This window comes from Garra rufa, chromosome 18, assembly GCF_049309525.1.
Source record: "Garra rufa chromosome 18, GarRuf1.0, whole genome shotgun sequence".
Lineage (NCBI taxonomy): Eukaryota > Metazoa > Chordata > Actinopteri > Cypriniformes > Cyprinidae > Garra > Garra rufa.
The window spans coordinates 25,182,997-25,210,017 of NC_133378.1; the positions used below are offsets into that span (position 1 = coordinate 25,182,997).

The 27,021-nt window shown below is 36.0% G+C and overlaps 2 protein-coding genes across 5 annotated transcripts in view; both read right to left on the reverse strand.

Annotated features, from left to right (window-relative positions):
* Positions 1-27,021, reverse strand: part of LOC141291257 (complement receptor type 2-like) — a 54,707-nt gene that overhangs the window by 4,446 nt on the left and 23,240 nt on the right. For 2 of the 4 annotated variants that reach the window (XR_012340306.1, XR_012340305.1), the window contains one exon: positions 26,870-26,952. Coding sequence is in view for 1 of the 4 variants with exons in the window: in XM_073823433.1 (XP_073679534.1) it covers positions 26,943-26,952 (10 nt within the window). In the remaining 3 variants the exon portion in view is untranslated. Of the gene's footprint in view, positions 1-26,677; positions 26,953-27,021 lie in introns of those variants that run through there. The other 2 variants (XM_073823433.1, XM_073823432.1) reach the window with 1 other exon arrangement.
* LOC141290577 (membrane cofactor protein-like) overlaps positions 4,021-27,021 on the reverse strand; it is a 38,325-nt gene continuing 15,324 nt past the window's right edge. Inside the window, exons 2-8 of the mRNA XM_073822695.1 lie at positions 13,840-13,966; positions 11,773-11,967; positions 5,391-5,487; positions 5,192-5,271; positions 4,881-5,063; positions 4,546-4,748; positions 4,021-4,119 (exon numbers count right to left, since the gene is read on the reverse strand). Of these exons, the coding sequence (XP_073678796.1) occupies positions 4,021-4,119; positions 4,546-4,748; positions 4,881-5,063; positions 5,192-5,271; positions 5,391-5,487; positions 11,773-11,967; positions 13,840-13,909 (927 nt within the window). The 5' untranslated portion in view covers positions 13,910-13,966. The remainder of the gene's footprint in view (positions 4,120-4,545; positions 4,749-4,880; positions 5,064-5,191; positions 5,272-5,390; positions 5,488-11,772; positions 11,968-13,839; positions 13,967-27,021) is intronic.

The following is a 27,021-nucleotide window of genomic DNA, read 5'->3' on the forward strand; positions in this document are numbered from 1 at the left end:
TATTCATGTTAACTAATGTTAACAAATATCTTTTACCATTAACTTAAGTTCTAAGATTAGTTAGATAAGTTAATTTTAAAGGTGTGGCCTAAGAAAAAAAGTTTACAACCTACACTACCAATTGTATTTGAACAGCAAATGAAGTTTGAAGCTCAAACTCAAATGAAGCTAAGAAGCTGAACAGAGCTGTAGCACTGTGTACATACTGTATGCATATACCTCATTGTCATGTTTTAGACTATATTTATTTTTAAATTAAAAAAGAAATTTTCCTCCTTAATATTGTGGTAGTTTTTTTTCTCTGTGGTATTGAAAATAGTATCGTATATCGATATTTTTCAAGGTATCGTATCGAAGTTAGAAATTCCAGTTTCGTGACAACACGACATACCCTTGTAATTTATAATAAAGAACAAATTACTTTGTAACTTTAACAAAACTAAACATAACTCAAAAGTAATTTAAAAGCAAGCTACAATACCCAACCAGAAATATAACATGACCTGCAGAATGCTCAGAAACCAGCATATTACAGGACACTTTCAATCTCCTTTACAGGAATACAACAATTATCCAATATCATATTCCACCAATTTCATACATTTCAGATCATAAAGAACAAGTAGACAAGGGTGACTGTTACTGACAAGAGGAATCAGCCCTTTACTGAGTAGCACAAAAAAAAAAAAACAGAAAAAAAAAAACAGCAACACTTACGCATACTTGTTTTTGTTGGGTCTTCTGTGGAAGAAAAAGAATTCAGTTAGGAAACATTTACAAATTACTGTCTCACGCCAAGAAAAAAAAGATTGTGTTCCCCCAACAGACACATTATGAAAAATATAACATTAAGATGTTATAAAAACAAATAAGAACCTTTCTGCAGTAGAACTGAGACTTAATCATGTAAACTGATAAAATAATGACCAATATAATAATAAAAAAAGCCAAAAAGGTATCAAGTTGTCAGTAGAAGCACCAATATCATAGAAGGCTGCACAGTGTTATTTATTCTTAAAACTAACGGGCCTAAAGCGTGCGTACACACAGAATTGATCTTAGACTGTAGATCAAAGAGCCAAGGGTGGCCATTACTGACAAGAGGATTCAGCTAAAAAATTAAATACTTACCTGTATTTGTATTTGTGTTTGTATCTGTGGTGCCTTGTGGAATAAAAAAAGAAAAGAAAAAAAAGAATACAGTTAGGAAACAGTAAAAGGAGGAAAAAGTCATAGGTAGGAAAGATACTGTGGACAGACAGTTTAAGTTTATGCAATTATAACAAAGGTAGAATTACTTTCTTATGGCCACGGAAAAAAAAGTTTTCCCCTAACACCGTGTCTACACTGGACGAGAGCGGCGCGGTGCGACGCGACTAAATAAAATAGAAACTATTATGCTGTCTACACTGGATGTGGCACAGCCCAACACGGCAAATCCCTGACAATAAATTGCTGCGGCTTTGTATTTATGACGTGCTCACACAAAGTTCTAATGATTTGTAACGGCATCCAGTGTCAACAGACTTGTTGTGCCGCGGCGTGACAACTGTCTCGTCCGGTGTATACACAGTGTAACAGTCCCATTGTGAAGAGCTAATAACATTAAGATAGGGATAGAAAGCAAAATAAGAACCTTTCTGCAGTAGAACTGACATTTAATTATGTAAATTGATTAAATAATGGCCAATATATATATAAATATATATATATTAAAAAAAGACAAAAACGTATCAAGTTGTCAGTACAAACACCAATATCATAGAGCCATAGTGTTATTTATTCTTCTCGTTAGTAGATGTTAATGTAGAGCAGGGATCCTCAAATCTGGTCCACGAAATCCACTTTCCTGCAGAGTTTAACTCCAACCCTAATCAACACACCTGAACATGCTAATTAGTGTCTTCAGGTATTAGAAAAACTACAGGTAGGCGAGTTTGATCAGGGTTGGAGCTAAACTTTGCAGTGCACTGGCCCTCCAGGACACGATCTGAAGAACCCTGATGTAGAGTTAATGTTTTAATGCCAATATACAGAGAGCTGTACTGACAACGGCTCATTTACAATTTTAGCAGGGGTGGGGGGCATCATTTTGATGATGAAATGATTCACTCAAAAAACAACAACCACATCATAACTACAAATTAAGTGTTAAAAGTAATAGTTGTGTATATGGTGTATAAATGTGTGTCAGGTGAAGATTTTCCCCAAATAAATTTTGCTTCCTCTCAAGGCCTCTTCCTCAGCCTTTTGTCTAAGAAAACATAAGACACTATATCACATTTTCTTACTCTTTTACTGTATATGAAATAGATTTGAAAAGGAAGTTTATAAAACGCACCAAGATTATGTGATTTATCTGTGGTTTCATATGTTCCTACATTTATTTTGTGAAACAGTTTAACAGATTTCATGCACAAATCAGTCCTTATTTCTACAGGCAGATCAGAGCAGACACATTAGTACTTAAGTACAGCTACTTAATTTTTTGGATGGGTTGTGATTTTTCAGGGTTTCCGCGGGGTCTTAAAAAGTCTAAAATTTAAAAATCACAATTTAAGGCCTTAAAAAGTCTTAAATTCGCTGTTCTAGGTCTTAAATAATTTTACACAGGTCTTATTTTTCCGATGTCCATGTAACGCTACCTCTAATGCTCATTTAAATTTTCTTTTTGTTGTTTCCGTGGTGTTGTAGTTCTTTATTTCACTATTCCAAATATAATTTGCTGTATTTAAACTACAAATGAGACCAACATGCAATAGCCAATCAGCTTTATGTTATTGGAGCGAGTCTCTCTTGGATTGTACCGCAGAAGTAAAATGGATTTAACTTTTTAGCTAGGGGGAAGTGCAAGTTTAGCGATACTTAGCTTGAAAAAAACTGAATATAGGGCTTGGCTAAGGCCAGTTGCTAACAACTGTAGATTTTTTTTTTCTCCCTCCGTGGAAGTTACTGTGTCTTCAGACAGAATCGCAGTAGCAGAATACAGGTCAATCTACCTTTTTCTGTATATAATGTTCTCAATAATAATACTTAATATAGGTCGAGCTAGCTGACCGCCAGCCTTCGAGATACTTTTAAAATGTTTTTTTTTTTTTTTTTACTTGCCGGACCAAACAAACCGCCTGATTAAAACTGAAGTGACAAAAACAACTAGCAAAGCATCGAAAGGCAAGAAATTTTCCTATTTTAATACATTCAACGTAAACAGAAATTGATAATGGATAGTGTATTTCTGGTCTATTTGTGACATACTTTAAAACAAATGAATGTAACAGCACTCTAAAGAAACACACTGTGGTAAAAATTTAAAATGTATAGTTTACTTATAACATGATATAGTTCAGTAATATACCAAGTGAGCTTTTTGCTGAAAATTCTCACAATTGCAAATGTTACATTAATTTTAGTTCAATAAACAAGTAGTTTGTCTAATATGTAAGTAACTACTTGACTAAGTATTTTCACTGTTTCACCGCCATCTGCTGGTAGTTTATTTCTAGTGGTACTTTTATGGAGATATCTTGTGTGGAATAGTATCTGCTGATATGAAAAGTTCACCGTAGTAATAAATTTAATTTATGACAGCCATGAAATTGTGTTTACTTTTTACATTAAAAATTACATGTATGCATGTAATATAATATCTATTTCCATTACAGGTTTCGGTCTTAAATTTCATATAAGGTGGTATTAAAAAGGTCTTAAAAAGTCTTAAATTTCACTTGTTCAAATCTGCAGAAACCCTGTTTTTGTAATCACATCCCTGATTTGAAACTGAATCTATTCGTGTGGTGGCTAAAAATTTCCAGCCCTAATTTGTAGGCCATTATTATTTTCATAATTGTTCATAAATGTCTGAACATCACTACAGAAAGTTTCTATAAGTTTCTCATTCTGGATCTTAATGTTGTTAACTCTTTGAAAAGCAGGGCCATTAGGAGAAATGTTGACGTGACAGATGTGCATCTAATATTTTTTTATAATAAAGTATAGATTCATAAAACAATACCGTTCTCTTTAGGTACAGCCTTGGATGTTGTGCGAACTGTGGATGTTGCAGTAGTTGTGGGAGTTGTAGGTAAGGCTGAGATTCAACATATGCATTGGGTTAGGGAACTAGAAATGTAAGTATATGAAGTCTATTTAACCCCTGAAGTATAACCACGCTTGAAGAGAGAGATAAGAAACTTTCTAAAGGTTCCTTCAGAGATGCATGAAAGTTTATGGACATATAAACTGGTTTTAAATCAAGACTTTGAATAAAGTGTAAAATCTGTATGGCCAATTTCTATTATGATGTGTTGTCCATCTTTTGTGTTTCACAAAAACGAAAAACAGGTCAGGAGCCGTTCTGTCCACTTGATTCAAAACTCCACTACTATTCTAGTTATTATACAATTACTCATTTCTATCTACTGAACCACTTGAATGTGATGATTAGTTAGACTCAATATAACTGGCTATGACTTCCACAACAAACAAGACAAGTATATGACAACTTTCATTTTGAGTGAACTGTTCCTTTACAGAACACAGACATACATTAATAAAAGAAATTATTTCAGTCTTACTAGTGCATTGTGGTGGTTCAGGGCTCCATCCATTTGTTTTACACACAATATAAGATTCTCCTTTCATTGTATAGCCATCTTCACATTTGTATTCTATAAAGTTATTCAGTTTGTACGGGGGTGATCTTCCACCGATTCTTTTTGCATTAGGAATATTAGGCGTTGGGCACCCATCTGGATAAAGAAAAGAAAATGATTATGTAAAAGAACAGTACTGATCATTACATATTTTATTCATTATTAGGACGGAACTCACAAGTGATTATTTTACCTTCATTTCTTGACTGGAATTTAACCATAACTTACCAAAACATTTTGGTGGATGTGGTTGAAAGGTTCCATTCTCAGAACAATAAACTGTTGATTGTCCAATAAGATTAAGTCCTGCGTTACATCTGTAGGAGACTGCTTGTAAATAATCATAACTCTCCAAAGGCTCATCTACAAGTTGCCCATTTTCTATGGGTAGAGGTGGTGAACACTTCACCGCTTAAGAGAAAACAGATCCAAGTCAATAGGTATTTATTTCCAGAACACAAAAAATCTTTTAATAGAAATTGGGAATGGTTTTGAACTCTTCAATGTTATATTTTCTTCAAATGTAAGAACTGACATACGTTCACAGAGAGGATCGGTTTGGCCATCCCATCCCTGATCTCGGCATATTCTTGGTGTTCCCTGACCCGCTAACATGTATCTGAAAGCAATGATTATTCTCTTACCAAATACTTAAACACAACACACAATCTAAATTCCACATGGTTTAAAACTCACTTTAAACAGCATATAGAAACCGACCTTAATCGTTTCACTTACCCTTTGTTACAAACTGGTGTAGCTGAGTCACCAAAGTAAGTTCCTGTCAATACATATTTCCCATGAATGATATCTGGAAGAGGGCCACACTGTTTTTCTGTAATGTAATAAAAATATTGAAACATTCAGAATCGGCACTCCTAAAAAGCTGTTGAATATATTAGTGTTGCATAGCATTTACTTTAAGAGGAAATGTAATACTGTAATGCTTCCTGTCGTCAGTTGCAAAACCACTATGAGCAACGCAAGGACTGTTGAAAGGTTAGTTAATCAAAAAAAAAAACAAAAAAAAAAACCACACGATTTACTTATCCTTCAGGCATCCATATAATTTCCTTTTTTTTTAGTTATAATTAAGAATTATCCTGCCATTTCCAAGCTTTAGAAATGCCATAGGCGTTAGTGATGCGCGGGTCGTCTCATAACCCGCGGGCCCCGCGGGTCGGGTTGGGGCGGGTAAAGAAACTGTCACTTTATTTGCGGGGCGGGTTGGGGCGGGTCATTAAATACAAAATAAAATAAAAAAATCAATGTATGTTGCGTGCAATTCCCTATAGCCTATATTACATATTTGGGAATATCTATTTTCATATTTTATTAAGTTCTTTAATAAGGTTATCAACACGTCACGAAAGCGCCAAGCAGCTCCCGCTGCCAGCCACAAGCGCATCAAGCGAACGCTCATTCGGCTCTGCACAGGCCTGGTGCTATGCGTATTTAAATCTCCTCTGATGCGCATTTTCCTGCATTAGCCAAAATCATGACAGTCAACCACATCCAGTCATATGTGAATGAATGTAAATATTCGCTAAAAACACACAATAAAGACAGCAATGATGTAGCTGTGGCGCCGGCTTGCTTTGAAGTGTATTTGGTGATTGCGCCCGCTGCGTCTCCTGCACCCTAGTCATTTTAAACAGTACATAATAACGAAAACAATATCTTACAAATAAAAAGAAGCAGATTTTCATGATCAGAACTTCCTTAAACCAGTGAACCTTTAAACCTTTCAGTCTAAGGATCCAATAAACGAATGCGTTCAAACAGAAAGTTCAAAACGATATTCTAGTCAGGGGGCCAATTCTGAAAAGGGCTTCCGTTAAGACTTTTGCGGACATGTTTTGGTACAAGCTGTCACCCTATTTTTTTAGTTAGAAGACACCCATAGGTAAGATATTAGGGTTGTTGTCAAGCTGAATTTTTTTTTTTTGTGACTTGTACAAGCAATTTTAGGCTGATTTTGTGGTTTCCTGCGCAACACGACATGTCAACAATAAATGTTGAATATCTCCACAACCACAAGGCCCATATACATAAAAAATGGTATCAAACGAAAGCTAACACTCATGGGATGTCTGCTAAAGTGTCAGAACGAACATCTATTGTAAAGTGTAAGAGATAACAGAACTAGAACATGAAAAAAACTCTCCGCCTAAAGATAACCAGTTTTCAAATAGAATATCAGCTTGGAAACATAACATAATTTCCCAAAACCTCTATCAATCAGTACCCCTATCTATGGGAATGAGTCAAGCCAAGTTTAAAGACTGTAGGTGGAGACAGTGCAAGGCTGCACAAGTTATACTTTAATGTCAAGGCAGAAATGTAGCCAACAGAAGGCAACCAGGGACCATGTCCATGTGCTCAGTCTGACACAAAAGAAGAGTTTACCGTATTGATAATGAATAGCTTCCCAATACAAAACATGCATGCATGCATCCAAAAGCATAAAATAAATTTAATCTACAAAACAGGAAAAACAATACAATGCCAAATAATCTAAAACAATATAGTTGCATATAATGTGGCAAAACTCAATAATAATGATGTGAGTACCTGAGTATTCTTTCACCAAGCTGCACAGGCACACCCACATGCCCCACTGCAAAATATTCCACATTTTCGACATTGGTACTGCACTGACTTCCACTTTCCTTGCATCCACATACAGGTCCTTTTCCAAAAATTTGCATATTGTGATAAAGTTCATTATTTTCTGTAATGTACTGATAAACATTAGACTTTCATATATTTTAGATTCATTACACACAACTGAAGTAGTTCAAGCCTTTTATTGTTTTAATATTGATGATTTTGGGCATACAGCTCATGAAAACCCAAAATTCCTATCTCAAAAAATTAGCATATCATGAAAAGGTTCTCTAAACAAGCTATTAACCTAATCATCTGAATCAACTAATTAACTCTAAACACCTGCAAAGGATTCCTGAGGCTTTTAAAAGACTGCCCACCTGACTGCTGTCCAGAAGGCCATCATTGACACCCTCAAGCAAGAGGGTAAGATACAAAGAAATTTCTGAACGAATAGGCTGTTCCCAGAGTGCTGTATCAAGGCACCTCAGTGGGAAGTCTGTGGGAAGTAAAAAAGTGTGGCAGAAAACGCTGCACAACGAGAAGAGGTGACCGGACCCTGAGGAAGATTGTGGAGAAGGACCGATTCCAGACCTTGGGGGACCTGCGGAAGCAGTGGAGTAGAAACATCCAGAGCCACCGTGTACAGGCGTGTGCAGGAAATGGGCTACAGGTGCCGCATTCCCCAGGTCAAGCCACTTTTGAACCAGAAACAGCGGCAGAAGCGCCTGACCTGGGCTACAGAGAAGCAGTACTGGACTGTTGCTCAAATTTTGCATGTAATTCGGAAATCAAGGTGCCAGAGTCTGGAGGAAGACTGGGGAGAGTGAAATGCCAAAATGCCTGAAGTCCAGTGTCAAGTACCCACAGTCAGTGATGGTCTGCGTTGCCATGTCAGCTGCTGGTGTTGGTCCACTGTGTTTTATCAAGGGCAGGGTCAATGCAGCTAGCTATCAGGAGATTTTGGAGCACTTCATGCTTCCATCTGCTGAAAAGCTTTATGGAGATGAAGATTTCATTTTTCAGCACGACCTGGTAAATGGTTTACTGACCATGGTATTACTGTGCTCAATTGGCCTGCCAACTCTCCTGACCTGAACCCCATAGAGAATCTGTGGGATATTGTGAAGAGAAAGTTGAGAGACGCAAGACCCAACACTCTGGATGAGCTTAAGGCCGCTATCGAAGCATCCTGGGCCTCCATAACACCTCAGCAGTGCCACAGGCTGATTGCCTCCATGCCACGCCGCATTGAAGCAGTCATTTCTGCAAAAGGATTCCCGACCAAGTATTGAGTGCATAACTGAACATAATTATTTGAAGGTTGACTTTTTTGTATTAAAAACACTTTTCTTTTATTGGTCGGAGGAAATATGCTAATTTTTTGAGATAGGAATTTTGGGTTTTCATGAGCTGTATGCCCAAAATCATCAATATTAAAACAATAAAAGGCTTGAACTACTTCAGTTGTGTGTAATGAATCTAAAATATATGAAAGTGTAATGTTTATCAGTACATTACAGAAAATAATGAACTTTATCACAATATGCAAATTTTGGGAAAAGGACCTGTATTTTCAGCTCCAAGCACCTGGCCAGTAAAGGTTCTTTGGTCAAAAGCTGGGGGACAAGCATTCCATCCTTCATGTGCCAACCACAATTGGTTGGTGAGGGCAACTGTGGATGGGTCACCAGTGACTGTTTCCAAATCTTTGTTTGATAGTGGGCCCTCATAAGGTGTAGAACCAAGGCATCCTGAGTTGGTGGCAAAGTATCCACATTGGCTTTCACTTTCCGAAACAGGGCACAGCGAACATCATGGATTGAAATGCTGGTTGTTTTTGGATGATACAGTTTGCAGACAAACTGTTCTGCTGAGGATAGAACAGCTGTACTTGGTACTTCATCCTCACCAAAGTTGTGGAGAAGATGAGGGCACTACTGGAACACTTTCCACGCTGTCCTTTTTCCTATTCCAGTGAACTGACTGGTAGTGTCACATCCAGTAATGGCATGAAAAGCCAACAGACCCTCCAGAATATGATTTGACATTTTAATGTCATGCACTTAAATGTAGCGTGGTTTCTTGGCAGTTCCTGCTTTCATCCAAATAGGGGTCTAGTGTCCTGTGCTAAAGATGCACGTTCACTGTAGGTGATGGACCAACGGTTTCTAGCTGTCTCATTTCTAGTGATGCTTACCAATCCTCCAGCAACCTTTCTGGTTTTGTTGATATTCTCAAGGCAAAGATCAAATGGCACCTTGTTGAAGCTGTGTTTGGCTAGCCTGGAAAAAACCCAGACCTTAATTTATTAAGATTAAGGGTCTGGCATTGAGCAATGAAAAGGGCCTACCTCGAGGGGCGGCACCAAGCATGCATTTGAAACTCTCACTGCACGCAATTGGATAACGCCATGACCAATCACAACAGCGGAGCTAACTGATAGATTAAACTCTTGCCGTGTCCAGCCGGCAAAACAGCAAAAACGTCCTTCTTGCAAAGGAACGATTCGAGCTAGGTTTTCTGTTCCTCTTTTATATGAAAAGCCAAGTCTAACTCATTGTAGCGGCCAAAGCCGTTTCAAACAACTGGTTTTCATCTATAGCCATTGTTCAATGTTTACTAAATGATTCCGGACGTCGCAGCGCTGTCGTCATCGGCTTAGCTCTCCTCTGGCCCGCCTACATCAGATAAACCGATTTGATTGGTTCCCAGAACTGCTAATGTAATGCGTAATTGCAGAGACAATTCAAATTGTGCTCTCGTGAGATCTCTGGATTTCCAGGGTAGTGTTTGGCCTCTTTGGCTACAAAATCACCATCAAGGAAGCCCTGGTAGACACATGGTGCTGTCTGTGCCAGATGTTCCATGTCTGCTATGAATGCAGCACCCCATCTTGTGTAGTGGGTGTAATCATATGCAGCAAACCAGGGCATCAAGCTCTTGAAGGCTGACATGTAAAGCTTCCAGTCATCAGATCTCAGTGCCCGTGTGAATACCAGGAGAATAGACACAAGGTCCATGTATTGTCGCCAGAAGGTAAATGTTGGTTTGTCTTCATAAGCCTGGTCAAACTCAGCATGGAGATCTTGAACCTCTCCAACTTTCAGAACAAGATCTTCATAGCATGCTGCAGCTGCCTCAATTTCTCCACATTGTATGTGTTCGGAGAGTGTGTCTGCCAACTCAAAGCAACTGTTGTCTATTGTGCTATCATTGTCATCCACCCATTGCAGAAAGGTTGGCCACAGTATTCTCCAAAGTGCTTCAAAGGCAAGTTTGTGTGCATGGGCTACACGGTTCCATCCCTTTCCCTTCATGATGTTTTCCTTTGTGGTATTTATTGATTATTATTTTTTTAATTATCATTATTGCACATAAATTGGATTATATTGCACATTTGCCCAAAATTACAGTAGGCTAGGTAACATGGAAGATTATGGAAGCACTTTGGGAAACAAAATCCGCTTTTACCACTTTTAAGAATATAGTGTTAAAATGGACAAAAAAATCATTTTCTAAGCTGACAACCTGGCTAGAACACATGTTGAGAGGTTAAATATTAATATTGGATAGGTTGTATGCTTGTACCAAAAAGTGTCCGACAAAGTTTTAATATCAGTTTTGGCCCCCTGACTATTCATAAATGAAGCATATATACCCACATTTCTTCCGGCACCACTAACGTTACACCACTGATTATCTTGTTATTAATATGATTTGATTTATGGTTCATATTCATAATCGTACAGTATTGTTGCCAGTTTAAAGGGCGAAAAGCACTTTCGGTTTTCATTTGCATTACAATGCATAGTATGTCTATTTAATTGTCGCGGGTGCGGGGCGGGGCGGGTTGTAAAAATAGACACAGTACTGCGGGGCGGGCTGGGGCGGGCCAAATAATTTCATAATTGCGGGACCCGCGGGTTGAAAAAAACCCCGACCCGCGCATCACTAATAGGCGTGTTTCTCTTCCAATGACTTAAAGGGATAGCTTATCCAAAAATGAAAATTACCTTATGATTTACTCATGCTCAACCCATTCTAGGTGAGTTTGACTTCTTTCAGACAAATGCAATTAGGAGTTACATAAAAAAAACTAAGCTTTTTTAATAGCAGTGAATGGGTGTTGAGATTTTGAAGTCCAATAAAGTGCATCCACCCATAATAAAAAGTTCCTCGTACTGCTCTGGGGATGAATAAAGGCCTCCTGTAGTGAATCAATGCATTTTTGTAACATGTTTTGGACTAAGGAAGAAAAAGGGCAGGTTAATTTTTAATATAACTTTGTCTGAAATAAATCATACACACCTAGGATGCTTGAAGGATGAGTAAATCTTAGGCTAATTTTCATTTTTGGGTGAACTAAACCTTTAAGCCATTCAATGACTTGTTGACCTATATCATACACCTTTTCAAATATCTAAATCAGACATTTTAAAAAGCAATGTTTAAATGCAGATGAATTTACAAATGTAGGGTAGTGAAAATATTTAATCACAGTACATACTTGTGCAGCTGAGATCCAGATTTGTCCACTGGTTCCCCTTACATGTAACTGATCTAGATGCTTTTGAGTTAACTGGTTTGTGTCCAATAATACACTCAAATGTTACAGTGGATCCATCATCGAAACTTTGAGTCGCGATATAGTCTGATGTTAACACAACATTTTTGGATTCAAAAGATGGCTGTGTACACTGTGCTGTGGAAATAAAACACAAAACACATACAAATCATGTGCTGAAGTTGCTTTCATAATACAGTTTTATCAATGTTACCACTGCAAAATGTATTAAGGTTATATAAATATTTACAAACTGGGGACAAAAACAGGTTATGATTAAATCTGTCCTAAAAACATTACAAGGGCACCAATGAACAGCCTGAAGATATTGTTTCAGGCTCATAAATTAGAGCAAGGGATGTAAACTTTTGAATAGAATGAACATGTACATTTTTCTTATTTAGCCTAAATATACAGAAGATGCTTACATGTTTCCCAGAAGACAAAACAATTTAAATTTACCCTGATCTTCGAATTTAAAAAGACTTCACCCCCTGGCTCTTAATGCATAGTGAGCATTTGAACTTTCTGTAATAGTTGGACGTGTCCCTCAGTTGTCCAAAATCATACAGTCATTGTTGGAAAGGGTTCAAATACACAAAAATGGTGCAAAAAACAAACAAAAAAACAAACAAAAACAACGAATTTGTGGGACCTGAAGGAATTTCCTGAAGAACAGCAGCCAGTTTAACTGTTCAGGACAAACAAGGGACTCACGAACCTCACTTAAAAAAAAAAAACAAACTAAACTTTTTAACAGGGTCATTTTTATAAATTCAACTATTATTTTCTCTTGTGGACTATATGTAAATATGTGAAATATCTTGCTCAGGTCAATACTAAATACAAATTTTGGTGAAATAATTAACATTTTGCAGATTCTGCTAGGTGTATTTAAACTTTTTACTTAAACCCAAAAATAATTGTAGCATTTACAGTTGATGTATCCATTTCTTAATCAAAAGCATGTGGGACATTTACCAGTGAAGATTTCGGGGTTTTTTTTTCTGTGATTAGGATCATCAAGCTTTAAGCTAAAACCTTTCTGTTTGCAAAGCACTATTAGTTGCTAGTATCAACATTACGCTACTAGGCTATACACTTGTCTACAGTCTGTTCAGTGAATGAACTCACAAAGTGCCCTTTCCTAATAATATATTACAGCACTACACAATTCTTAGAATGGAAATATATAATCCAGCCCTGTCTAAAGGAAAAGACTGCATTTGAAAATATGGGCGGCTCTTTTGGTTTTGCCAAGTATCACTCAAATAGACTAAAGACAAATTAACACATAATTAAAGGGTCTGCTAGAACTAACCCTTGTTTCAAATTGACAATGAGCTGCACATTTCCCATAATTCTATATTTTATCTATCGGGATGTAGACACCACAAGAATATCAGTTTCAAGACCTTATTTAAGGTCTCTGTGTTCTGTCCTTCTGATGGTTTTCTTTAACTTTTCCACTGCAACAACATGAAAATGACAAAGACAGCGTGTTCTTGTGGTCTGCTGTCTGACATAATGAACAATATCTCATGAATAATTCACTGGAATGCACTAAAAATCTCCCATTTTAAATATTTAAATATTTATACCAGTTTTTGTAAATGCTGATATGTGGCATTATTAGAGATAACCATTGAACAAGTTTATTGGCGGTATCAGATTGTTTACAATTCTGTGGAAGTTACTCCCAGAACTCTCTGAATGCGTCATAGGGAAAAATGGATATACTCTTCATGCCGGTGTCTGTCCTGGAAAAAACAAAACCTTGACACGGGTTTGTTTTTCTAGTGAGATCTGGCACCCCTGTTTATGTGCCATGAATATTTTTGTATGGCATTACCGGAAGACAAAGAATGCAAATGTACATTTTTAAATCTGTAACGTTATATATGATGAAGGTTCATTTTCTACACTATCACACATAGGCCAAAAGCCAGAAAACTTAAGGTGTAATTTTTAATCCAAGTTAAAATGTATTATAGATAGCTAGATACTCACCTCGGACATGTTCACAGATCAAAAGATAAGCAAGGAGAGCAAAACTAGGACACAGCACCTTACGTCCCATCTTGTTTATGTCGGTGAATGTCAGCTCCAAACAAGGCCAATGTTGTTTTTTTCGCAACTAATAAATATAAAGATATATTAGCGTAAGGATATGCACTTTTAAAATATGTACTTTAAAATAATTAAACGTCAACACATACAGCACAATAAAGCAGACGCAAGAGAGCTTAACACGAGCAAAACCTGTTAGCTAGCCCGCTAGCATAACAATCTAGACGGGGTTTAAATAAACATCGTCACATTACTAAACAACATACACAGAACAAATGCATAAAAATAGGTTTAGCTTATCAAACACGCTTCTTTTTATGTTCTTATAATGATACTCGTTATGCTAAAAGAATGTGGTAACGTTAAGTTAAGCAGCGCACAGGAAGGGTGTAACGTTAAAGAATGGTCACTGCACTGCTTCCCCAATGTTAAGATTAGCAACGTTGATAACAGAAACCCTAATTTAACTCGAGACGCGTACAATATAATTGTGAAAAAAAAAAACGATTTCACATCAAATTACGAATTCGATTATCGAATTGCAATACAAATCATTTCAATTGAACTGTGTTTCCTCATAATGTATTATAAAATGGCGAGGACCTTATGCTAGCTATCTTACTATACTCAGAGAAGTGAAAAAGGAAATCCTTGTTTTAAGCTGCCTTACCTTCAGGTTTTTTTAGAAGGTTTCTCGGTGTTCAGTGCTGGATTTAGACTGAGGCATATAACGTCCAGTGCAACTTTCAGGAAGTGATGAGGGTGGAGATCACTTGCTTCTCATGAAGTGAATTTCCGTCTGAGGTGGGCGTTTTAATGCGTCATAGATATTGCAAGAAGAGGGTGTGGAGTTTCCGTTATAATTCTTAAACTTCACTTAAATAAATTGTTTAAGGGTAGGCCTAATAGAAAGGGGTTTCTATAAGATATCTCATTTTAACATGACCTACCTGTGAATATAACTGACGTTATAATAACTAATCTCACCATAACAAGAACCTTGTTTGTTATAACGACTTCAAATCACCTAGTAACGATAATAATTATGATGATGAAAGTGTCTTATAAGAAAATTTAACTGTTAAACACGGATTTCTGAGTTTTAGCGTAGTCACAGAGTGCCTTAATGCTTTTATAAATCTATAACCACAACTATTATTACTTCATAAAACAATTCCATGAAATACAATTATTATGGCTCATAGCTGTTAATATGTTGTAGACTTTCGCGTAGGTTATTGATAGGCCTAAATTACAAGACAAGAACACGAAACTATTAATTTGATAAAGATCAGTAAACGAAATACAACACAAAAGCATATACAGCTGAGGACAAACGTTTAAACACTGTATTGTTACCAGAATGATCAGTGTTTTTTTTTAGGGATAGTTGTTCCTGTGTCCCTTGTTTGTCCTGAACAGTTAAACTGCCTGATGTTCTTTAGAAAAATCCTTCAGGTCCCTAAAATTCTTTGATTTTTCAGCATTTTTGTGTATTTGAACCCTTTCCAACCATAGATATATTATCTATGTAACATATATATCTATAGACTATGTTTCCAACAATGACATCCATATTTTCACACTGCGGGAAACTGAGCAGGGTTTCCAGGTTTTTACAACAAAAACCGTCCAATTGACACTTAAAAATAGCCAAAAACTAGCAATTGTGTTTTGAGGGGGGATTCCCCAGTAAAAACAGCATTACTTTTTGAATTTGAAAATCAGGGTAAATGTAACTTATTTTGACTTTTGGAAAAAAAGTATTTTCTGTAGCTTCTTAAGGGCAGTAATAAATGAAAGATTTGATATGATGATATGATATGATATGATATGATATGATATGATATGATATGATACGATATGATATGAGATAAATAGGCCAAATGTGACCCTGGACCACAAAACCATTAGTAGCATGGATATATTATAGCAATAGCCAAAAATAACATTGGTTAGACCAAAAGGATTTTTCTAAAGAACAGCGGCAGTTTAACCATTAACCATCCAGGACAAACAAGGGACTTGTGAACAACTATCACTAAACAAAAAGAAAAATAAATACAGCTGCAGATCATTCGGGTAAAAACACAGTATTAATAATCAAGGGTATGTAAACTTTCTAACAGGGTCATTTTTTTTATAAATTGTATATGTAAATGTATTTTATGTGAAATATCTTAATCAAGTCAGAACTGAATAAAAATAACATTAGCATTTTGTAAACTTTTAACCTCAACTACATATTCTTTGAAAGCCAGGATAAATAAATACACAAATTCATGGCAGGTCTTTGGTCACCTCTCAGGTATACATTGCTTGTAAAATTATGAAAACGTTAATGTTCTTAATCATTGTTATTGACTTATTTTAAGTCTGCAACTGTATGTCACACCATGTTCTGTGATATGAACCTCAGCAAAAAAAAGAAACATCTCTTTTTTAAAATACTGTGGTTTATAAAATCCAAATAAGTTTTACAGAATGATATTCATGTTCAAGTTTTACATGTTTTTATGTAAACTATAAACAATAATTACACAAGCATGTGTGGAACAGTCAGTAAAACATTTATGAATAAAGTCATAGACAGTCATAGGTATGATACCATAGAAGTGGAGTAATCCCATCATAAAATTCCCTCCTCTGACTAGCTGATTCAATAGCTCATATAAAAAAGTCCTGGGCAAACAGCTTCAGGCTTAGCTTCAAGATAAACAAACCACACAATGCAGTTTACTCAGTGTTAAATGTGCGGAAGCTTGAACATTTTTTAAACAAGAATGGACTTTTTCTGTTAGTCTTTGATTAGTTACTCACAGAAAACAGTAAAGGCCTACATGAGAAGTATACAAGAAGTCTACAGTCGTGACCAAAAGTTTTGAGAATGACACAAATATTAGTTTTCACAAAGTTTGCTGCTAAACTGCTTTTAGATCTTTGTTTCAGTTGTTTCTGTGATGTACTGAAATATAATTACAAGCACTTCATACGTTTCAAAGGCTTTTATCGACAATTACATGACATTTATGCAAAGAGTCAGTATTTGCAGTGTTGGCCCTTCTTTTTCAGGACCTCTGCAATTCGACTGGGCATGCTCTCAATCAACTTCTGGGCCAAATCCTGACTGATAGCAACTACATGGCCCTATATTTGGCTTTGTCTGCAGAAATGTATATAGTGAAATGAAGCCATGTTAGGGCCCAGGTGTTTTTCCTAATTTACATGAATAAGGCTAATTGTAACACTTTTAACATAATTCTACTTAGTAAAAGTTAAATGAATGCTTTTAAATGAACAATATTATCATGAACTTTAAACATTAATTAGTTAAAACATTCAAGCATTCCTAATGTTAATTTATATGAATACTTTTTTTTAACCTGATTTACATTATTTTACCGTTTAGTCCTTTGGACTGTATATGGTTATATTCCTGTTCTCTTATGAGATGACACCAGAAATGCTAGAAATGATAACTGCATAAATGTTGATATACTACTTATGTGATATTGTCTGTCAGTATAGTCAAGCCAAGTCACCTTTATATATATATAGCGCATTTTACAATACAGATTGTGTCAAAGCCGCATGACAGTCCTCTGAGATCATTCTCACTGCAATCCATAACTAAAACACGAGATGGCGCAAGTCTGTGATGTGATACAACAGACATGAAGACCCCAAATGGCACCATGAACCCTTGTGGTCTTCCTCTAAGTCCATGCTTTTGTGACAAAAGTGCTTTTTGACTGTAAGGTAGAAGTCTGCTGTGGAGCTCACCGCAAAGCAGGCTCAGCAGAAGCGTTCTAGGGCAAAGCAGCCACAAAGGGGATGCTTCCAAGAACCCTTCTGAAAGTTAAAATGATGATTCGGACACTCTACAGTCTTGTGGACTTAATGGGTGTGTGTATGTGCACGTGCACATAAAGTGACAGGGCAAAAGTAGCAGCAAATGAGGGGTTTGATTAAATGTCGCACACATCCTGAAAAGTGAAACCAAAACCAAAAATTTTGATCGCCCCCTGGGGGCTAGCTGCAGTATAGCTCATAAAGCCTGCCTCATTTATAATTCATAATTTTATTATGAATATTATAACTTCACAATGACTTAACAGCTAATAACAAGAAACTTTCATGTAAAAAAAACTTGTTGTTAAATCTAATAATTTAACTTTTAACTTTTTAATAAGGAACTTTTACTGTTTTAAAAAACACAGAATTTCGAGTACCAAAACTAAAGTGTCAGAAAAAAACAAAACATACATTGAGTGTCTTACAATTACTTTATTGAGCAAATCTGTTAAGTACCATTCTTGTGGCTTTGAAAATATTATGAATTAAAGCATTGTATCAAATCAGAAGCTAAGATCAAGAAACTATTAATTTGATAAAGATCATTAAATTAACAACACAAGTGCATGTAGGCCTAATTGGCCTATATTTTTTGAAAACCAGGCTAAAAAAAAATACAAATAAGGCATTGGGCAGATATTTGGTCACCTCTCGGGTACACAGTTTTTGCTTGTCACTTTATTAAATGGATAAAGCTTTACAGAAATAAATGCACATCATCATTGTCATGGAATTACTTAAAGTCTGCCAATGTTCCACATGCTCTGTGATATAGGCTATGTGCATATTTGAAAAGGATATATTTGAAAGCACAAAAACATTATGTCTCTGATTTTCTCCATACAGGGTTGTTATCATGCCTGAAAATAAGCAAAGTGAACTATTTAAAAGTAATTACTGTAATATTAATTTGCAAATATGTGATAATGATTACATGTTAATGACTTGAATCTAGTATGACGTAACACACTGAAGGAGTGGAAGTCGGAAGACATCATGGCCTTTTTACAAATTAATATCCTTATTAATTTTTACACATTTTTAGTATATTATGTAGTTCATAAATCAGTGCTTAACTCTAATATTATTTATTAATCTTTGATGAACAGAAAATCTGATTTTGTTGTATAAATCAGACTTTTTATTCACAACCTCACAAAAGCAAACCTCACAATTAAAGACAAATGTTTGTGTGTTCAATGGCATTTTAACTATAACTTACCCAAACATTTTGGTGGATCCTCTTTAAAAGTCCCATCCTCAGAACAATAAAGTGAAGAACGTCCTTGAAGAACAAACCCACTGTTACATTTATAGAAAACAGCTTCTATTTGCCCATTTTCGATGACTGGAGGTGCCTGACATTTCGCAGCTAAAGAAAAAAACTGGTATTTATTTCCAGATAGATTCCACTCAGACTGAGGAGCACATTTCAATATAAGCCTGCAGCTTTATCACACACAGTTGATAAAATGATCTTAAATGGAACAGTTCAACCAAAAGGTAATTCTAATTGTTTGATTTAATGGATACACCAGCACTGTTTAAAAGTCACAATGCTTTATTTATTGTACTCACAGGCATCTGTATTTCATGATATTGTGCTTAATTGTGTTATGCATTTATTAATCAACATGACCTGATAATTCTACTATTAATAACAGCAAACAAAAGACATTGAATCTGGTCACAAAGGCATCTTGCAATTAAAAAAAGAGGATTTACAGTACTTTTTGCAAGTGAGCAGTTCTGTCCACTTGGTTTTCTTACAGGTAATTGTTTTAGATAGCGTTGTATCAACTAGCTCATATCCACAAACACAATTAACTGTCATTTAAGATCCATGTGGAAAACATGGTAAATAATCATAACTCTCCAAAGGCACATCTACAAGTTACGCCCATTTTCTATGGCTGGAGGTGCTGGACATTTCCCCATAAGAAAAAATAATATAAAGGTGATTAGTTATTTATTTCCAGAACAAAAAATATTTTAATACAAATTGGGAATTTTAATTTTGGGTGAACTGTTCCTTTACAGAATGCAGTCATGCATTAATAAAAAAATTAATTATTTCAGTCTTACCAATGCATTGTGGTGGTTCAGGGCTCTATCCATTTGTTTTACACACAATATAAGATTCTCCTTTCATTTTTTCCTCTCTCCAAAGGCTCATCTACAAGTTGCCCATTTTCTATGGGTAGAGGTGGTGAACACTTCACCGCTTAAGAGAAAACAGATCCAGGTCAATAGGTATTTATTTCCAGAACACAAAAAATCTTTTAATAGAAATTGGGAATGGTTTTGAACTCTTCAATGTTATCTTTCATTTAAATGGAAGAACTGGCATACGTTCACAGAGAGGATCTCGGCCATCCCATCCTCGGCATATTCTTGGTGTTCCCTGACCCGCTAACATGTATCTGAAAGCAATGATTTTTCTATTGGAGTTATATTAAAAATTATCCTGTCATTTCCGAGCTTTAGAATGCCATAGGCAGGTTTTTCTCTTCCTCAGTCCAACCCCCCAATGATTTTTTTTCAGGACAATGAATTAAAGGAACAGTTTATCCAAAAATGAAACTGACCCCATCATTTACTCACCCTCAACCCATTCTAGGTCTGTTTGACTTTCTTCTTTCAGACAAATGCAATTAAGAGTTATATTTAAAAAACCTGTCCAAGCTTTATAATATGCTTTATAATAGCAGTGAATGGGTGTTGAAATTTTGGAGGCCTCCTGTAGCGAATCAATGCATTTTTGTAACTTGTTTTGGACTGAGGAAGAAAAACACCAGGAAATGCCAGGATAATTTTGAATATAACTTCATCTGAAATAAGTAAGTCATATACACCTAGGATGCTTGAAGGTTGAGTAAATAATTTTTGAGTGAACTAACCCTTTAAGCCATTCGACTTGTTGACCTATATATTATGCACCTTTTCACATATCTAAATCAGACATTTTAAAAAAAAAATGTTCAAATGCAGATGAATTTACAAATGTAGGTAACTGAAAATATTTAACCACAGTACATACTTGTGCAGCTGAAATCCAGATTTGTCCACTGGTTCCCCTTACATGTAACTGATCTAGATGCTTTTGAGTCAACTGGCTTGTGTCTAATAATACAGTGAGTGGATCCATCTGTGAAACTTTGAGTCACGAGATAGTCTGCTGTTAACACAACATTTTTTGATTCAAAAGATAGCTGTGCTGTTAAAATAAAAACACAAAACACATACAAATCATGTGCTGAGCTTTTTTTTATCAATGTTTCAATTGCAAAAACAAAAACACACCTGCAGGCTAAGTTCATGATTAAATATGTCCTGAAAGCATTACAATATCAAAGCATATTGTTGCAGGCTCATAAATTAGAGCCAGGGGTAGGGCTGCTCGATTTTGGCAAAAATCATAATCACGATTATTTTGGTCAATATTGTAATCACGATTATTTAAACGATTATGACAGGCTCCAAAACTTTACACAGTGATTAATTTAAAGATAGCAATACAGCTAGAAAAAGATACAAATAAAACAAACAGTGCTTTAAAAATACTGAATACTTTTATGCAAGTCTAAAGTAGTCTAACAATACTACAGAAATTGAATTTGAATGTAAAATAAAACAATGTCTTCACTCTAATAGTTAAACATGCTTTGTTTCTTATTAAAACTAAAAACGTCCTTCATTCAAGAGCAGTGAGTGATGTTTCTTGTATAAAACGTATTTTTACGTTTTATTTATATTTGGCACAGAGACGACAAAAGGAATATTATGTCTTGCCGCTTTAACCACACGGACCCATTATACTGTTACGCACGGATTTACATTCTCAACTGTTTATGTTCATTTAAGACATAACTGACAAGAGTTTACATGTATAAGCACCAAGCCCCTCATTTTGAAATATTTTTGCGTGTATTTGACCGTTTAGGCGCGCACCTTGAACTAAAAGATAACTTTCATGTCCGTGTTCCGCTCCGTCTCTGAGCGCATTAACAAAGGACAGAGCAAGTTTTCTTACGTGCTATTAAAAACACAACATCAAAGAAACATTAATAAATCAATCACGTCCCATTTTATGAACACCACCTTACATGATTTAGCTGATTTGCATGTGAAATTTGGCTTTTATGGAGGAGCGAAAGCGCACCACTGGTAAAAGGGCAGAATGGGGCGCAATAATCGTTTCATCTCGATTACTGCATTTTCATGATCGTTTGAAGAAATTGAAATCGAAACCGAATTTCGATTAATTGCACAGCCCTAGCCAAATATACAGAATATATTTTCCCAGAAGAAAAAATAAGTTAAAATTACCCTGATCTTCAAATTCAAAATGGTTTCAACCCCCTTGCTCTTAATGCATACTGTTTCCTTCTGAAGCATCAGTGAGCATTTGAACCTTCTGTAATAGTTGCACATGAGTCCCTCAGTTGTCCAAAACCATACAGTCATTGTTGGAAAAGGGTTCAAATGCACAAAAATGCTGAAAAAAAAGACGAATTTGTGGGACCTGAAGGATTTTCCTGAAGAATAGCGGCCAGTTTAACTGTTCAGGACAAACAAGGGACTCATGAACAACTATCAAAACAGCTGTGGATCATTCAGGTAACAACACAGTATTAACCCCTTAAGCTCTGCAGCTATTTGGGGGATTTCCGCCTGCATTTGGCCTACCTAAATTCAAATGGTTCCCCTATACACATACAATGGAGGAAATAAAAAAAAATGGTTTCATTGTATAGAAAACCTTTTAAACTACATAATATCAGTGTAATTCTTTATAAATAACATTATATAGGTTTCAAATATTACAATAAAAACAAAAAAAACATAGGCGCTTTTTTTTTGAAAGTCTGTTACTCAGGATTTAGGTGTCTCAGTTCTTTGCAAATTATTTTGTTTGATCCCACTAGGTCTCAGGATATACCAGAAAAAAGATTTTTTCATATAACAGTTTCTAATTGAAAGTTATTGAATTATAACCGAAGGGAGTCGCATTGCCCCTTTTCCCCCCCAAAAGTGTCCTTCTGTTTCTTTGTAAAAACAGGTTTTATAAAGCACATTACCCCTTAGAATACTATTTTACTATGTACCATAGCACTTTTCATGATAATTGACTGAATTATGTTTCATTTTTATGTTTGCCTGTGTATTTACTGAAACACCAACTGTACTTTACTGTCAATATTCAATATACACTCAATACATAGCTTAGCAGATTGTTTTGGTGTCCTTTACCTTTCAAAGTAATAAGAATAAAACAAACCTGAATAGAAGCACTGTAATACTTATAGACGCGCTTATGAGCCGCGGATCCTCTGCTCTCCATGGAAACGGCCCGTTATTTATTCATTTAGCGTCTATTTTGGCTAATAAATGTCGACCGCTATATTCCTCTGAGACATATCTCCGGTTTAAGAGTCCAAAAACTGCATATCCCACAACCCACTGCACCGTCGAAGCATCTTTTGTGACCCGGAACCTCTCCATGACTCTTCTTCTTATGCTCGTCTGGTGAGGGAAAGGTGTCATCGTTCACACCTCTAAGCAGCACAGCAGGCGGCCGGAGACTGTAATCTGATCTACTGAGACGCTCTGAACGCAGCCGGAGACACACACACACACACACACACACACACACACACACACACACACACACACACACACACACACACACACACACACACACACACACACACACACACACACACACACACACACACACACACACCTGTTTGACTGATTGCAGAACAGCAGAACCATACGTCACAGCAGTCACACGGCAGCAGCGCCACGGCAGCAGGCTCAGACGGTAGTGGGCGGAGTCTCCTGCTGCAGCCCAATCAGGTCCCACAAAATATCCGTCCTAAATAGTATTCGAAAATAGAATTGGTATGTCCTAAAAAGTATTCCAAAGATTTCCGGACGGTCTACTACAATTTACCTTTAGAATTCGAAGTACGGATTAATGCGCACTCTAACGGCTATTATATTGCCCACAACACATTGAGTGTTGAACGAGGATTTGATTAGAACTACAAATACGCATAAAAAGTGTAAAAAACTACAAACATGGCGTGTATGCGCGACCAACGGATGGGTAGAAAAATGGGGTTTAAGTTATAAATAATCAGTGTGTAACCTTATAAATATATATATATATATTTATTTAATGTTATTCGCATTATATTTCATGTGCAGCAACATAATGAACTTTTATAATGGCAGAAACAAATGATGAGAGTCTGCTGGCCAAAGAGCCCTTCATGTTTCACTTTGAATTTAAGGATGATATGGACATTTCCTTAATGAGTGTGTGAACAAATCATGCCTCTGGATTAATTGCATGTTTAAAGAGTTTTGATTTATTTTAGGTTTAAACTAATTTAGTTAGGTGAGTAATGTGTGGTTATTATTGTTGTTAAATGTGAGCCTTCTGTGCTATATGTTTTGTTTGATTTTGTAATTTTTTTTGGAAAATCCAGTTTGTGATGGGTATAGTGTATAGTACATGGTATTATGTACAATGAAAAATTGGTTAATACTGAAATGATTAGGTAAAAAATATAGTTTAACTAAATAAAAACATTCTATTGCTCAAGTTTTGTTTTTTGTTTGAGCTTTGTACTCAGTTTATACTGTTTAAAAATATATGGAAAAATATAGACGTTTTTCCTGAACGCGGAGTCCGACTCTTAACTGAAAGAATGCTTTGCATTTCCGGTCTGCATTGTTTCTAGTCAAATTAGGGTATATTCCGAGCTAATAAACTAATGTTAAACCTATTAAAATGTTTTTAAAAAAGCACATGGCTCCATAGCGCCATCACTTGGCAATGTCGCAATGACCGTAATTTGTCAGTGCCTCACTTTAATGAGTGTGTAGATGACACGAAGCAGCGGAAGTTAGCTACATTAAAAACAGATGGACGCTATTTGAATGGGTTCCTATGGAGACCGGAACAGAAAAGCATTCAATCTGACGTTAGAATTCGTAATGGCGGCGCTCATCGTTTAATCAGGAAAAAGGTCTATAAGTTGATCATTATTTTCACCCACTTTCGATCTCAGATGGAGACTCCGCCCACTACCGTCTGAGCCTGCTGCCGTGGCGCTGCTGCCGTGTGACTGCTGTGACGTATGGTTCTGCTGTTCTGCAATCGGCCCTATCTCGTTTGAGCGCAGTGTTGCCAGACGTACGATAATTATCGTATTTGTACCATAATTTTGACCTCTGTACGATGTACGATCAATAATACCACAATGTACGATAATTTCAGAATTTTGTGACACCATGGTCGTTTTAATTATAGAGCTTCTTTTCTCAAAGATCTAGCTGTGTGGATCCTACGTCTACCTGCATGATTGTGAGGAGACATGAATGTGGCGTTACGCATGTCTTTCATCCGTTCTTACGTCTTCTCAACCAATATCATCGTGGAGAATGGCTCTCTCTCAGGAGCACAAGTTAACGTTCCTGTCGCACTTAGGTCAGTTGTTTCAAAACTGAGGTTGTTAGTTTAACAATAAAGTATAGAAAATGAGTGCTGAAAAGGATAAATAGTTGTAACATCTAGATTAATAGCTTCATTTTGAACGTTTGACTCGGGTAAGATAGTTTAGCATGAGTGCTGAAAAGGATAAATGGCTGTAACATCTAGATAAATATCTTTATTTTGAACGTTTGACTCAAATACGATAATTTTGAGCTTCTGGTACGATACTTGGACATTTCCAATCTGGCAACACTGTTTGAGCGGTTCAGAGCGCGTTTGGAAAGCCGCGCCCGAGCGCATCTGGCAAAACAACGGATTTCTCAGCAATGGAGCAACGCAGAAACGTGAAAATGGTCTTGTTTGAAAGAAGAGATCCTAATCTAAAAGATAAAAAAAAAAAGTTTGTGGCTATTTGCGGCTAACTGAAGCAGTAGTATGTGGAGGAAAGTAATAGAATATATTATCATATTCTTCAAGTATATTCTGACATCGCGATTCAATTGAAGATTATTTGATCTGTGTTTGTCACACAATAAAATGGTCAGATTCTTGAGAATGAGAGCTTTCTTGTGATATATGACTTGTCTGTTTTGTGAAAAATATAAGAAAAACACATTCTTTGTAATAATTCTTCACAATCGTTAGGCGGAAATTTGTGTGTGGAACAACATAAATTCTAAGCATAATTTTACTACTTTATGAATCATAAAACTAAAAGTTATGGTATTCCTCGTAAAGAGGAGACTCTAAGCTTTCAAATGAGACCTGATATATGGGCTGATACTATATGAGGAAGGTCATGTAAATGAAGCAGCAACATTTTGAAACACTCTTCCGCAGGGTTTAAGAGGTTAAGAATCAATTGTATGTAAACTTTTGAACAGGGTCATTTTTATAAATATATTATTTTGTCTTGTGGACTGTATGTAAACATCTTTTAGGTGAATTAATTTGTTCCGGTCAATACTAAATAAAATTTAGATTGTCTACAGTCTGTTCAGTGAATGAACTCACAAAGTGCTTTCCTAATAATATATTACAGCACTACACAATTCTTAGAATGGAAATATATAATCCAGCCCTATGTAAAGGAAAAGACCGCATTTGAAAATATGGGAAAAAATGAAAAGTTACAACAGGCAAAACCAACACAAAGCCTTTAGCATTTTACAAAATTTGGTTTTGATTACACAATGTGGTCTCACAAATACTATGGAACAGTTACAAATTCTGACAATCTCTTTTAAATCAGATTTGAGTTTCTACATAAATATTTTACCTAAACCAAATCAGTGAGGCGAAGAGACAGTCAGTGCACTTTTTGGTGTGAACATTTAGAGAAGAGTGAATTATTAAGAGAAGAGTGATCACTGTATCCACTGTAACACACAGTGTTAAAAATTAAGTTAGAAATTACAAACAAACACTTTATAAAAGTGAAATCAACCTGGCTTCTGTGAAGACAGATCTGTTTCAGAGTACAGAATGGGATAAAGGTAGCAACTGCTGGAAAGGAGTTTGCTCAAATAAAGATGGCCTGTTTTTTAAGCAAAAGTGGGCCTGATTATGAAAGAATTTTCTGCGGGAAATTGGTAAGCCTGGATTCTGGATTCTGGGAAGCGCTTATGTAGATTATATATTTGACGGATGCTTCACTTGGATTTACTCCAGGACAACTTCATGAAGACCTGTGATTAGAGGTACAAAATTATTATAAAGTCAGACATTCACAAAAAACAATGCATATTATACAAATG